The sequence below is a fragment of the Candoia aspera genome, chromosome 1 (genome assembly GCF_035149785.1).
Source record: "Candoia aspera isolate rCanAsp1 chromosome 1, rCanAsp1.hap2, whole genome shotgun sequence".
NCBI lineage: Eukaryota > Metazoa > Chordata > Lepidosauria > Squamata > Boidae > Candoia > Candoia aspera.
This window is the reverse complement of record NC_086153.1, coordinates 200,258,850-200,271,319: the sequence shown is the minus strand read 5'-3', so window position 1 is coordinate 200,271,319 and position 12,470 is coordinate 200,258,850. Positions and strand designations below refer to the sequence as shown.

Below are 12,470 nucleotides of genomic sequence, written 5' to 3'. Positions count from 1 at the left end.
TCAGCCTGGGCCTGCTTTTACCAATTACATGTCAGGAAATTGTTGAGTTCCTTGGGGTTCCTTAAGGTTGAAGAGGAAGGGGAAAGAATAAAATGGCAATTATTCAAAAGAAGGGTGGAAGTCAAAATTCTTTCATTTCATTTCATTTTCTGTTTCTTACTTTCTATATTTTTTTATTCTTTTAATTCTGTATACTTTGTTGTATTGTATTGAAAAATTCTAATAAAAATATTTTTAAAAACCCAGAAAGTTCCTCAACATAACTGCTGTAGTGAACTGTTGCTAGTCTTCTCCTTAGAAATAGTTCTTTGCCTTAAGCAAAGCCCTTTCTCCCCACTCCCCGCCCCCATATGTATGCATTTATTTATTGGTGACCAATTACTTTCTCCCTTAGAATTGGCTATTTAGGTGTTCCCCCCCCACACACACATATTTTTCATTAAACCATAGTTTTGATTTATGAGGACATCCTGGGGCCTCTTGACCTAATCATTGAATACCAAATCCCACAAAAATTTCATTAAAGCATTGTGTGTGTTTTAGAGGCAGATAATCACTATTTGAGTGACATTGTATTACAAAATGATCAATAGGATGAAAGACATCATGAGATACCATCATATAATCAATAGTGCTGGTGCTGCTACTTACCCAACATATGTATTTCCCTCAAACTTCACCTCTTACCACCCCATTTAAAGTACTGTCCTCATATTTGGATTGGGAAACACATGCACCCATCATTGTGAATTTTTTTCAGGGACTGAAAATCTGGTTTCATCTGGCCAGATTTAGAATCATCTGGCTTCATTCTTGCATTTGAATCTCCTGCCCTGGTTCTGAAGGCCTTTTGGTAGAGTTTTACTTGGTTGGCAATGAATCCTGCCCAAGTACCCCAGGACTTTTTGACCTTGTTCTTATGGCGTTAGGGAGATTAGTATATATTTATAATCAGAAAATTATTTCTGCTGATTATAATTGATCAATTGAGGCTTTAAGCTTCTAGAACACCAGGAGACCTAGGCCCCACTGCCTTTTTTTTCATTAGTACTGGCTTTAAGTGAGTAAGTTAGCTGTTTAGTTTGGACCTCTCCTAAAGCCCTAATCTCCTGGAGTAGCCTTAGATTAAATTTCAAGAAATAGTCCAGAAATGGGATGTCAGGTTCCTTTCTATTCTAATCAATAATGTTCAAGCACAATAAAGAGACATTTCCATGTGTCAGAGAATGCCGATCAGCTAGCTGGCTTATGCTTGTCTTCTTAGAATGCCCCATTGTAGATTTCTGAGCATAAATAGGTAACACTTTTTCTAAAATATCTACAAGCAGATCTTTGTTTCGTAATTATTTTTTATTTTTATTTAAACCTCGAAAAAAGTTACAATTGATATTTCTTTTTTAAAAGTTAACTATGATATTTAATTATACTGTATATAAATATATAATTTAAAATAGATGCTATATATGCCTGTGTGTGTGTGTGTACGAACGATGAAAAGTGAAATGCTATGTTACGCTACTAAAAACTAAAGGAAAAGGAAAACGGGAAAAAAATCCTACACTAAATTAAAAAATCAAGAGAAAACAGTAAAACACCTAAATATGTAACTTATATTTTTCTCCAATATCTGTATAAAAGTCAATTTGATTGATGATTGATTGAGATAGATAGATAGATAGATAGATAGATAGATAGATAGATAGATAGATAGATAGATAGAATCAAACTACTAAGATTACATGGCTTTCTTCATTTTTTTCCAAGTTGTGATTCCATTTTTAAACAATGAATTGAACCTAGACCACAGGTAATTTTATAGTTCAGTATCTGTTCATAGGTTCACATGCAGAACTTATACAGAAAACATGAAAACGTGGTAATTCCCTGCATGTTTAGCTGAATCAGGCCAAACAGGGATCAGAATTGCTTTGTCAAATTAAGCAACATAGGATCATTGATCTCAGTAGAATGCCAGATACTGGATTTGATATTTGATCATTAGTTGTCCCTCAGTTTCACATCCTATATTTACCTGATCTTTCATGACTGAATTGATGGAAAACAACCTATTGATGATGCAAACATCCTGCACATTTATTTAGGATCATCAATTCAATTAATTGTTGAAAACTTCTTCCAAATACAACAGAGGTTCACATGATAGGATTCAATTCTTAGTAGCTCATTTTGAAGTGTGTGTAAATATATATATAGACAGAGAGACAGAGACAGAATGAGAGAGAGATAACAAGGTTGAAAAGTGTGCTCATTGTCTCTAAAATTATATAATGGACTTTATAATGGTTCGAAGACCTCACCTCTTAGTTTGAACAAGCATTTTACCTTCAGAAGCTACATTTGGACGTTTCTTTAGAAATTTTCTGTTTAATTTCCCATTAGTTTTCTTAAGTAAACTGTCTTAAATGTACAGGCAGTCCTCACTTAGTGATTGGTTGTTAAGCAGTGCAGTCATTAAGTTTGTCACCACATGACCGAACCCAATTTTACAACATTTTACGGCCGGAAACCAGCAAAAAAGTTTGCAAATAGCCACCACGTGACTGCAGGATGCTGCAACTAGTTGTAAATGCGAGCAGGCTGCCAAGTGCCTGAATTGCGATCACGTGGCCTTGGGGGTGGTGCAGTGATGGTCATAAGTGCAAGTACAGGTTGTAAAGCACTTTTTCCAAGGCCGTTGTAACTTTGGACTGTTGTTAAACGAACAGTCATTAAGCAAGGACTACGTGTATATCAATACTACATGTGTGTGTGTGTGTGTGTGTATTACATATATATCCTGTATATATGTTTACCATATTAAAAAAATGTGATTTGTTGGGGAAGGAGGTTCTGCGTTTTTCCTTTCCTCGCTTTTATACATCAGGGAGTTAGGGCAAAGCCAGTCTGAGTTTCTTTCTAATGTTTTCTTTGTTTCCCAGTCTTAAACCACGTTTTTGTACATGTTTTTGTAACTGTCACAGCATAGTTTCTCCAAAGTATCTCTTTGGCTGTCTGCAGCAGCCATGAGGTATCCACATGGAAGTTTTCCACTAAGCTGAAATAATTGTGAATAGGACCAGTGGGGCAAATCTTGATGGTTAGGTATACCATAGCATGTTCCCATTGTTCATTCTCTTACTACTCCAAAGGTTATAGTCCCCAGAATAGGCAGTTGCAATAGTATCATTAAGTAAACATAAATTTAAACTATTTTTCAGCTGTCTTCAGGCATAAGCGTGCAAAATTGCAGACTAGATCCTTGACATAAATTTTTAGAGGGATCCCAGTTTATAAAATAATTGTAGGGTAACAGTGGTATCATCCATAAAGTTCTTTGTCATTAGAGCTTAACTTGCAATTGAAATCACAGCCAGTAATTGATTATAAAAGACCAGTGGTTGTTAACTAAAATGTACAACTAAACTGTATATTTAGTTATATGTTTTTCTAACTTTACTTATACAATTTTGATTTGACCATACGTAGGCAAGGAATGGATATATACATTAAAAAGTAAAAGAATGCAATGCGCTAAGGACCATTATTAGATGTTCACAGTGTGCTTACAAGGAGGAAAGCTAGGTATTATAGCACGGGGGAGATAGAGCTGAATATAACCAAGCTTCCATTCAGTCTGCCCCTTCCCTCTTTGGCTCTCAGAGAAATTGCATTATAAGCATTCAGATCAAAGTTGGAGGGGACCAGATTTCCTACAGGGACAAAATGTCAAAGTTATGTTGGACCATACTCCTCTTAGTTTATAGGCCATCTCTGGACTGGATATTGTTGTTAAGACCTTCAATATCTTTGGTAATTTATGGATTGCAGTTTTTCCAGAAAGTTGGTAGTACCCTAGTATAACTTGGAATATTAATGTTATATAAGAATGAAGCTCATATAAATTGTCCTTTTAATTGTGTTTTTCATCACCCATTCTGCTTATATAGTTAAAGGTGAATATTTCAGTTATACATGATAAAGTAGTAGTATTTCAAAATTCATTGGTATTTAAGAGGGAATAATTTTTAAACATGAGAAGCATAAGAGGAACAAAAGTTTCTAATATAAAAATTAATCATACAGGAAAGATTTTAGTACACAATTTTTATTAATCCATATTAATTAGGCAAAAAGAAAAGAATCTGATTTTACTATTTGGTGCAAATTGGACACATTTATTTTAACTCCCCTGTTGACATCAATAAGGCTTAAAAGGGCTTTAGAATGTCTCTTTATATTTATTACTGTCATCTTTGCACTGTATTGATCTCCAGCATAAATTCAGTAATTATGATACAGCTAATGAATATAGCTCTGAGTTGCGCAATCCCAGAGATCTTTATGGACAGGTTTTCTCACTTGCTTCACTGGATGGATATGCCAGATACACAAGGTTTTTTTCATCAGTTGGCAGATTAATGAATAATTAATTAGTCCGCGTCTATGCTTTCCTTGCAAAGGAGTGTTAGAATTAGTTAATTATTTGCTTTTCATAAAGAGATATGATAGGAGTGTTAGAAAATTGCCTGTGGGGCTCAACAGACTCCTGTTTATCATTGCTTTTGTTGGCACAGGCAGCACAGTGGTCAGTTTGGGACATGGCATTCCAAACCATGTTCTCGTTAATTAAATCAGGACCTCTTATAACTCTACATCAAGGTTTCTCTACCAGGGCTCCGTGGCACCCTAGGGTTCTACAAGAGATCACTAGGAGTTCCCTGGAAGATCACGATTTATTTGAAAAACATTTCAAATTCAGGCAACTTCACATTGAAGAGATAAGTTTCATTATTTTTAATTTAAGAGCACTGTTAATGCAGATATACAGGCCTACACATGAAACAAATATTTTATTTATTTATTCATTTATCAGATTTTTATCACCGCCCACAACAATTTAAAATTCGATAACATAAATACTACCAATAATAAATGTAAATGTAAAATGCAATGAAATCCAAGCCATGGATATAATATTATAATTTTGTAACTTCTGGCCTATATTTGAGCCTGAATGTGCAGGGGTTCCCTGAGGCCTGAAAAATATTTCAAGGGTTCCTCCAGGAGCAAAAGGCTGAGAAAGGCTCTACATAGATAGAAAGATGACCTTAATGCAGATATGGGAAGCACTCACACGCTTTCTCTCCTTGACCTATCCTGATGTGCTTAAAATTGTGCAAGTGGGTAGTAGGTGAAGGGAGATGTGCAGAACTCAGTTTTACCCTCATGAGAGACTTTTATACCTGTGGGTGCTGATCATACTGTATTCTCTGTGTTTATAACATTAAAGAAGTAAAAAAATTAAAAACCTGGCTTTGTCAACATGCCTGGTGCAGGAAAGAGAATAGTTCCTCTTGGGGATGGTTAGCTCCTTAAGAGTTGCCCTGTTTTGCTTGCGGACAGAGAGAGAACTTTAGCCATCTGGATTCTATTATATTTTAATATATTTATATTTTACTGTTCATTGATATTATTGTATATTATTTATATTGTATTGTGGTTAAGTATTTTTATTGTGAACCGCCCAGAGTCGGGGGAGATGGGCGGTGATAATTTTGATAAAGAAAGAAAGAAGACAAATGTTTGAGAAGAATTAAATTTGGTTTCTTTGTTTCCTTTTCTGTAGTTCTACTGAGAAGTCCTTTCCTTGGAGATCTGCAGGTACAGTTTTGCTTTTATGACTACAGAATTCATTGCTTTCTTATTAATCCATTTGTTCTGAACCACACTGATCTAAGTTAGACTACATGCAAACTGTTACAATACTTTAAGGAGATGTGCAAAATGTCCCATGCATGATCTGTTACATTTCCAGAATAGCTGTTTTCGTGCTGTCCATGCACAGAACAAAGGAGGGTTCTTTGGACCGTGCATGAGTCAAAATAGAGTTCTACCTCTCAAAAGTAGTTCAGGGATGGAGGGGAAGAGTAGCCAGGAACATTAGCAATGGGTGGTGGGGCAAGATTAGTGCCTCTGATCCCCTCTGTTCCCTCCTCTATTCAGCAGCTATTAGTACAGCATATCCCATCAACCCACCTGCCCTCACCCTCACCCTTCCCAACCTCCATCCCCTCCCATCTGCCACCACTCTGCCAACATAGCATACCCCACTAGCCTGTCTTTTCCCAGAGCTTAGCACCTTCCCTTCCCTATACCCGATGAGCTGCTGCTGTTCTCCCAGCAGAGCAGAAAGGGAAAATGAAAATACAAAAGCTCTCACAGACTGTGACTGTATACATGGAACTTACCCCCCTCGGGGGGGGGGGCTTTTTTCCTTCATGATACTTTCATCTTCAGATGAAGTTCCCACCCCCTACCCCAACACAAAGGAGCACTCTAAAATCTAATTGTGACATATGACATAGCTTCCCTTTCAGGGTAAGCAACATTATGCAAAGTGTAGAAAAGGAATAAGAAATATTAATCAAAAATGTTAAAGCCGCTCATTCTTCTTTCATATACTTTTTCAGTCCTCATTCATTTTCTGTATGTGACCAAATCATCCGATAGATTTCTTTTATACTGCTCACCCACTTTCATATTCACTTTACATTCATTCAGCACCATTCATTCTTGACCCTACCTGTTATGAGTACGGATGGTGAGCAGGAGGGGGCCCCTATCCAAGGGGGAAAACACATGCGTAGTTTAGAGGCTTTGAACTGTCCTTCAAAGAAACTCAGAGCAGACCTGCCTTGAGTTTTGGGGTTTATCTGTCTGGGTTTCCCACACTCCTTCAGTTTTGTAGGATTTTCTGTCTACTTTAGCAGTTTATAAACACTAGAGGCTAGTTTCTTGTCTCAGTGTGGTTTTTTGCTTAAGTCAGGACACTACCTCTTCTTGTTTGCACATGAACACTTCATTACAGATAGTCCTTGCTTATTGACCGCTCGTTCAGCAATCATTCAAAGTTAGAACAGTACTGAAAAAGGAGACTTATGACCAGTCCTTGAAGTTGTAGCTGTCACAGCATCCCTGTGGTCACCTGATCACAATTTGGGCACTTGGCAACCAGCACACATTTACAATAGTTGCAGTGTCCCACAGTCATGTGATCACCATTTGCGACCTTCACGGGCAGCTTCCGACAAAATCAATGGGGAAGCTGGTAGGAAGTCACAAGTCGCAATCACGTAACGTCGTGCTTAACAACCACAGGTGATTCATTTAACAACTGCACCATGTTGCAGTGGAGTTGCTGGTCCCAGTTGTCAGTAAGTGAGGACTACTTGTACTGTTATTTTCCCACTGCAGCCAACTTCCAATTATGTTTCTTCTGGTTCAGCCAACTCTTACCTCTATGTAGCATCTTGACTATATGTCATACGTTGCATGTTCCTTCCAGTTGGTAGGACACAGTCAATGGTATATTAGCTTGTAAGGTCATCTCTACATTAGTGATTCTAGCCTGCATAGAATAGTATGAATATGTTTGGGATAAAACTTGGCTTTGGTTCCTGTTGTGATATACTGGCCAAAATGTGCCAAAATTGACAATACTGCCCTTTCAATTAGCAGGGAATGCAGCATGTGACACAGTTAATGCTTAGTTAACCTAGTAAATACTTCTCTGTCATACTAAAAAAAGTTACCTGAAAGTGCCTTTGACGTAAAGGAATTGTATATTACGATGAATATCACCAAGTTGTTCACCATGCAGTGAATGATCCAAACAACTCCTTATGACTAAGGTTTGCAGGCAAGCATCATTTAATTTTTCTGTATTAAGTGTCTGTTACCTTCCCTGTTCCCTTGGTTATAATTCAGATAAATATATAAATAAGCCTAAATTGTAAACCATTGCCTGTTTCCTAGTAAGTGGATATTTTAAGTCAAAGCCATAATTCTAACATATTGCTTCTCTGAGAGATAGTAGTGCTTCCTTCAAATAGTGAGTTGGCCCTCACACACACTCATTTCCTTTTCTATTTGCTGAGTGCCTGAGCTTCATACTGTTAATTGTTTTAAGCTGTGAAGTTAAGGAAACATTATCTAAATAACTAACAAACAAAAAGCTGATTCTAAAACTCTAATTCAGAGATGCTCCAGTCTCTTTTACTTTTGTGCATTTTGGTGAAGATGCCTTCAACTGCATTTCATTTAAGAGATCTAGAAAGTTTCCAGCTACAGTGTCAAAAGTTTCTTCATCTAATATCACTAAATTATTTGGAGAAATAAACTGTTAGCATATGTAATTTATCAGAATGGTACATACTGTCCATTTCCTTTAAGCTCTCCGAGCAGAGATATGAATGCCATGTCCCAGGATAGGAGGTTTTACATGACTTCTACCACCACCCCTTGTTTGGAAGGTGGTTATTTTTAAACAGTGTTATCCTGTGTGGTATTTTTACTTCTACTGACCACAAGGTGGCAGGATATGACATAAGTAACAACTTGAAACCAAAAAGGAGCCATTGATGGACATGACCAAATCATATGAGTCAGAGAACCCTCAAATTTCTTGCAGTACCAAGACAAGAAATGTAATATGAGATTTTTGCAGCCAGCAGATCTGGGTTTCAAAAATTCAGATGACCAGTAGAAAACCTGATCTCTCTGTTGCCAACTTGAGGTAGACTGAATTTTTGCATTCCAAATCTGATAGCCCTAGTTTTCTTAGTATTTCTATAGTAACAAAGAAACAAAGATGACCTGGGATTTTTAATGAGTTCCTGATTAAAATCTGATACTTTCAACATCTGGTATCATTCAAAGTATTGAAGAGTTTTAGGAATATATATTGGTTTTATTCCAGGAGTATCAGAACAGCTGCCAATTTCTTCAGTCATTGCTTTCAAATTTCCCTACATGGAAAATGTGTGGTATTGTGTTTTTGGAGCTCAGAAGAAAACACCATCTGCAGAAACAAGCCACTGTTCAGATTCAAATATTGCGTACAAAATTATTACTATCACACAGTGATAGGTAATATAATTATTTTCTGTTTCATATGGACCATATGTCATGTCCACTATCTTTGTTGGTAATGTTATGTAAAATAAAGTCATGAATGTATAGATAGGTGTATATATAAGCTGTTTTTATTGACTAATAAAACTCTGCTTTCAGATTTTCCAAACACAGGTATAAATAAACTCAGAGCATCTGAGAGTGTCCCTATCACTTCTTACCATGTTGGAACGGAGCCTGAACAAGGAAATCTCTACTCTCCAGAGCAGACATCGCTCCATGAAAGTGAGGGTCTGTTATATAAACTTTAAGTAATCTGAAGTTTTTCAATTTAGCAGCTTTTTTGTTGTAACTTGTAATAATGTCAGTCTTGTAATGACTTATATCTGCAGGATCAGTTGGTAACTCTAGAAGTTCAACACAGATGAATTCATATTCTGATAGTGGGTACCAGGAAGTAGGCAGTTTCCATAACAGCCAGAACCCAGGAAAAGGAGAGAACAGACAGCAGCACTCCTTTGCAGGAACAAATAATAACCATTTAGTGAGAAGTTCACGTGCTGAAGGACAAGCTTTGGTACAGGTACAGCTAAATTTTAGCACCTTTTTCATTCAATGTTCCATTTGCTGATCATTTACAAATAGTTCTGCTTTGTAGTTCTGTAAGCAGATATTTCTGTATTTTGTAAGAAAAGGCCTTAAGTTATGTAGTAGAGGTCTCTATTTATTATCATATTGATTTCTTTCTGCCCACAAAGCACTAATTTCTAGTATAATGGGACTTTCTTTCTTCACAGCCTCCTGCCCCCTGCCCCCCCCCCAGTCATTTTCCACCAAATCTGCTCTGGAAAAGCCTTCACCTCTTTTGAGCAGATGTGGAGGATGGGCAGGGTGCAGGAAGAACATGTTCTGTTACTGGGTACTGTTTGGCCATATAAGATGCCCGATGTTTTTAGGTTTGCAACATTTGCTCAGTTTTGTTAATTAAAACAAAAGTATCTCAGCAATTGAAGAGGTGCCCATGATATGAATTTTAAATTTTGAAAGTGTGTGACTTTTCTTAAACGCACATACATTTAAGAAAAACCCACAAATTTATAACTTAGTGTATATATAGTGTAAATAAATATTATTTATCAAATATAATACTATACTTGTCTTAACCCATAATGGTGCATAGACTTATAAACCGTATATAAATACATATATAAATCGTATAACGTTTATACAAATAAAAAACAATGAAACAACACAAGAATATTTATCACAGCTACTCCAAAAAATCGACAAGATAAAGACAACAAAAACATTATTTACTGTTAGTGTTGGATCAAATTGTAATAACTGTAGTTTGTATGAAACAGGTCAACTAAATAAACCTGAGCCAATATTTCTTACGAAAATGTAACAGTGTTAAACTAAAGATACAGCTACACAAAATTATAATTTTTTAATTATATAATCATTCTACGGTGTTATTATCTTTATAGCCTCTCTCACGGAAACCTGAAAAATACTGTTCTATTTAATGAGGATCTTAAGTAGGGAATTATCAGTGTTCTCCAAGAATGCATTCCTGATATATGCTATAATAAATAAACTTGTCTAACAATATTTTAGGCTCAATGCAACAAAAGTAAAGTATTTTTACTTTTCATTAAGAGAAACTGAGAGTTCAGTCCTGTACAGAAGTACTTCCCACTGCATCCAATAGGACCAAATCCAAACTGTGTATGTGAGGTTTTCACTTACTCTTTACACTTAAATTTATTTTGTTGATATTATTATTTTTCTCCTTTTTAATAGACAGCACCAAACATAGCTTCCAACAGAGCCATGAGACGTGTAAGTTCTGTTCCATCAAGGGCCCCATCTCCCTCATATGTAACCACTACAGGAGTTTCCCCTTCAAGGGGATCACTCAGAACTTCTTTAGGAAGTGGCTATGGTTCACCATCTATTACTGAATCACGATCTGTCAGCTCTAATGTTTTCTCAACATTACCTGTTCAAAGAGCAGCATCTCCATTTACTACACAGAGGCCTGCCTCACCAGTAGCAGTGCGCCGAATTGGTTCAATAACATCTAGGCAATCAACCAACCCCAATGGAGGAACTCCCCAATACCAGCCTTCAGTCAGAGTTGGTTCACCTCTCACAATAAACGATACGCAGACAAGAGTAGCCTCTCCACCCTTAACCCAAGTTGGATCTTCATCACCAAAGCGTTCTGGGATGACTGCTGTTCCACAACATTTGGGAACATCATTACAGCGGACACTTCATGACATTGAGCAATATGCACAACAGTATGATATCTATGAAAGAATGGTCCCACCTCGTCCAGACAGCCTTACAGGTTAGTAAAAAGGTAAAGACACAACTTAAAATTTTGTGCAACTATATGTTACATTAATGACAAATGGGACTATCAGAAACAATTGTTGCAATTATTTTTCTGAAACTGAGTTTTTCTTTTAAGAAAGAAATTGTTTTACTTAAAAATAATAACAGTTGGCTAGTATGGTTCTTTCAGTTCTTTTTCTTTTCTAAGTCAGAATGGCGTTTCAAGCTGGGGAAGAAAGAATAGCCAAACTGAAATAATATACACATGCTAATGTCTGTGCTATAAATATATGTCAGATCTCACATAGATGCATTTACTTTCATTGCATATATGCTTATACTCTAATTAAATAATTCATGGTAAAAATAAATCCTATTGTTTCAGATGGCCTAAAAGTTGACAATCACATTGTAATCTGTCCTTTTTTTCAGTGAAGAACCTCTTAATCTCACAGAACATTTTTTTAGGAATCAGAGGAAAAGAAGTACAGCATAATATTCCTTTATAGTTTGCATTTATCTTGGCTATTAATTAATTATTTATACCCAAAAAAAACTTTTGTTATTTTTTCAAGTCTCAGTCAGTTTGATGGGGAAAAATATGTTTTTCACCTTTTTTTCGAAGAAGAACTTTTTGATGGAATTCTCATTGGTTGGCCATAGGATTCATGCATTTATCTTATATATTGGTGGCTTCTAATTATACAATAATAACAATAAAGATCTGCACTTTCCCTGGCTTTCCACTCTTCAGTTAAATCTCAAGAAAATATATCACAAGTGATCCTCCTAAGGGACTTTTTCAAATCAGGAAGTATTGAAGGCCAGGGAGGCTGCAGAATGATGGAGAGATACAAAACAAGGGAGAAAAACATGAGCACTACTTCTGCTGTACAGTGGTAAAGTTAGTTAAAAATGCCACTATACTAAGTAGAAGTTACTTTTTCAGGAAAAAAACTTTGGGCAAATTAGAAGATTTTGATACATTACTGTAGCAGTTGATGATTATATCTTTAGTAGCAAACAGAATATTTAATTATTTGTTTGGAATATTTGTGGCCCTCCCACCATCTATTGGGATCACATGGCAAGTTACAATCCATTAAAAAAAAAGGTAAAGGAATAGAACCAAGTAAAATCAATAATAAATTATTTAAAAACACAATATAAAACAATAATGAACAAGTAGAGAGGCATTTAAAGAATGGTGA

At 36.1% G+C, this 12,470-nt stretch overlaps 1 protein-coding gene across 5 annotated transcripts in view; it reads left to right on the top strand.

Annotated features, from left to right (window-relative positions):
• The window catches only part of PKP4 (plakophilin 4), a 150,463-nt gene that overhangs the window by 77,928 nt on the left and 60,065 nt on the right, over positions 1-12,470 (top strand). For 3 of the 5 annotated variants that reach the window (XM_063318339.1, XM_063318340.1, XM_063318337.1), the window contains exons 4-7: positions 5,627-5,661; positions 9,073-9,204; positions 9,306-9,496; positions 10,720-11,272. In XM_063318339.1, coding sequence (XP_063174409.1) covers positions 5,627-5,661; positions 9,073-9,204; positions 9,306-9,496; positions 10,720-11,272 — 911 coding nt within the window. The remainder of the gene's footprint in view (positions 1-5,626; positions 5,662-9,072; positions 9,205-9,305; positions 9,497-10,719; positions 11,273-12,470) is intronic. The other 2 variants (XM_063318338.1, XM_063318341.1) reach the window with 2 other exon arrangements.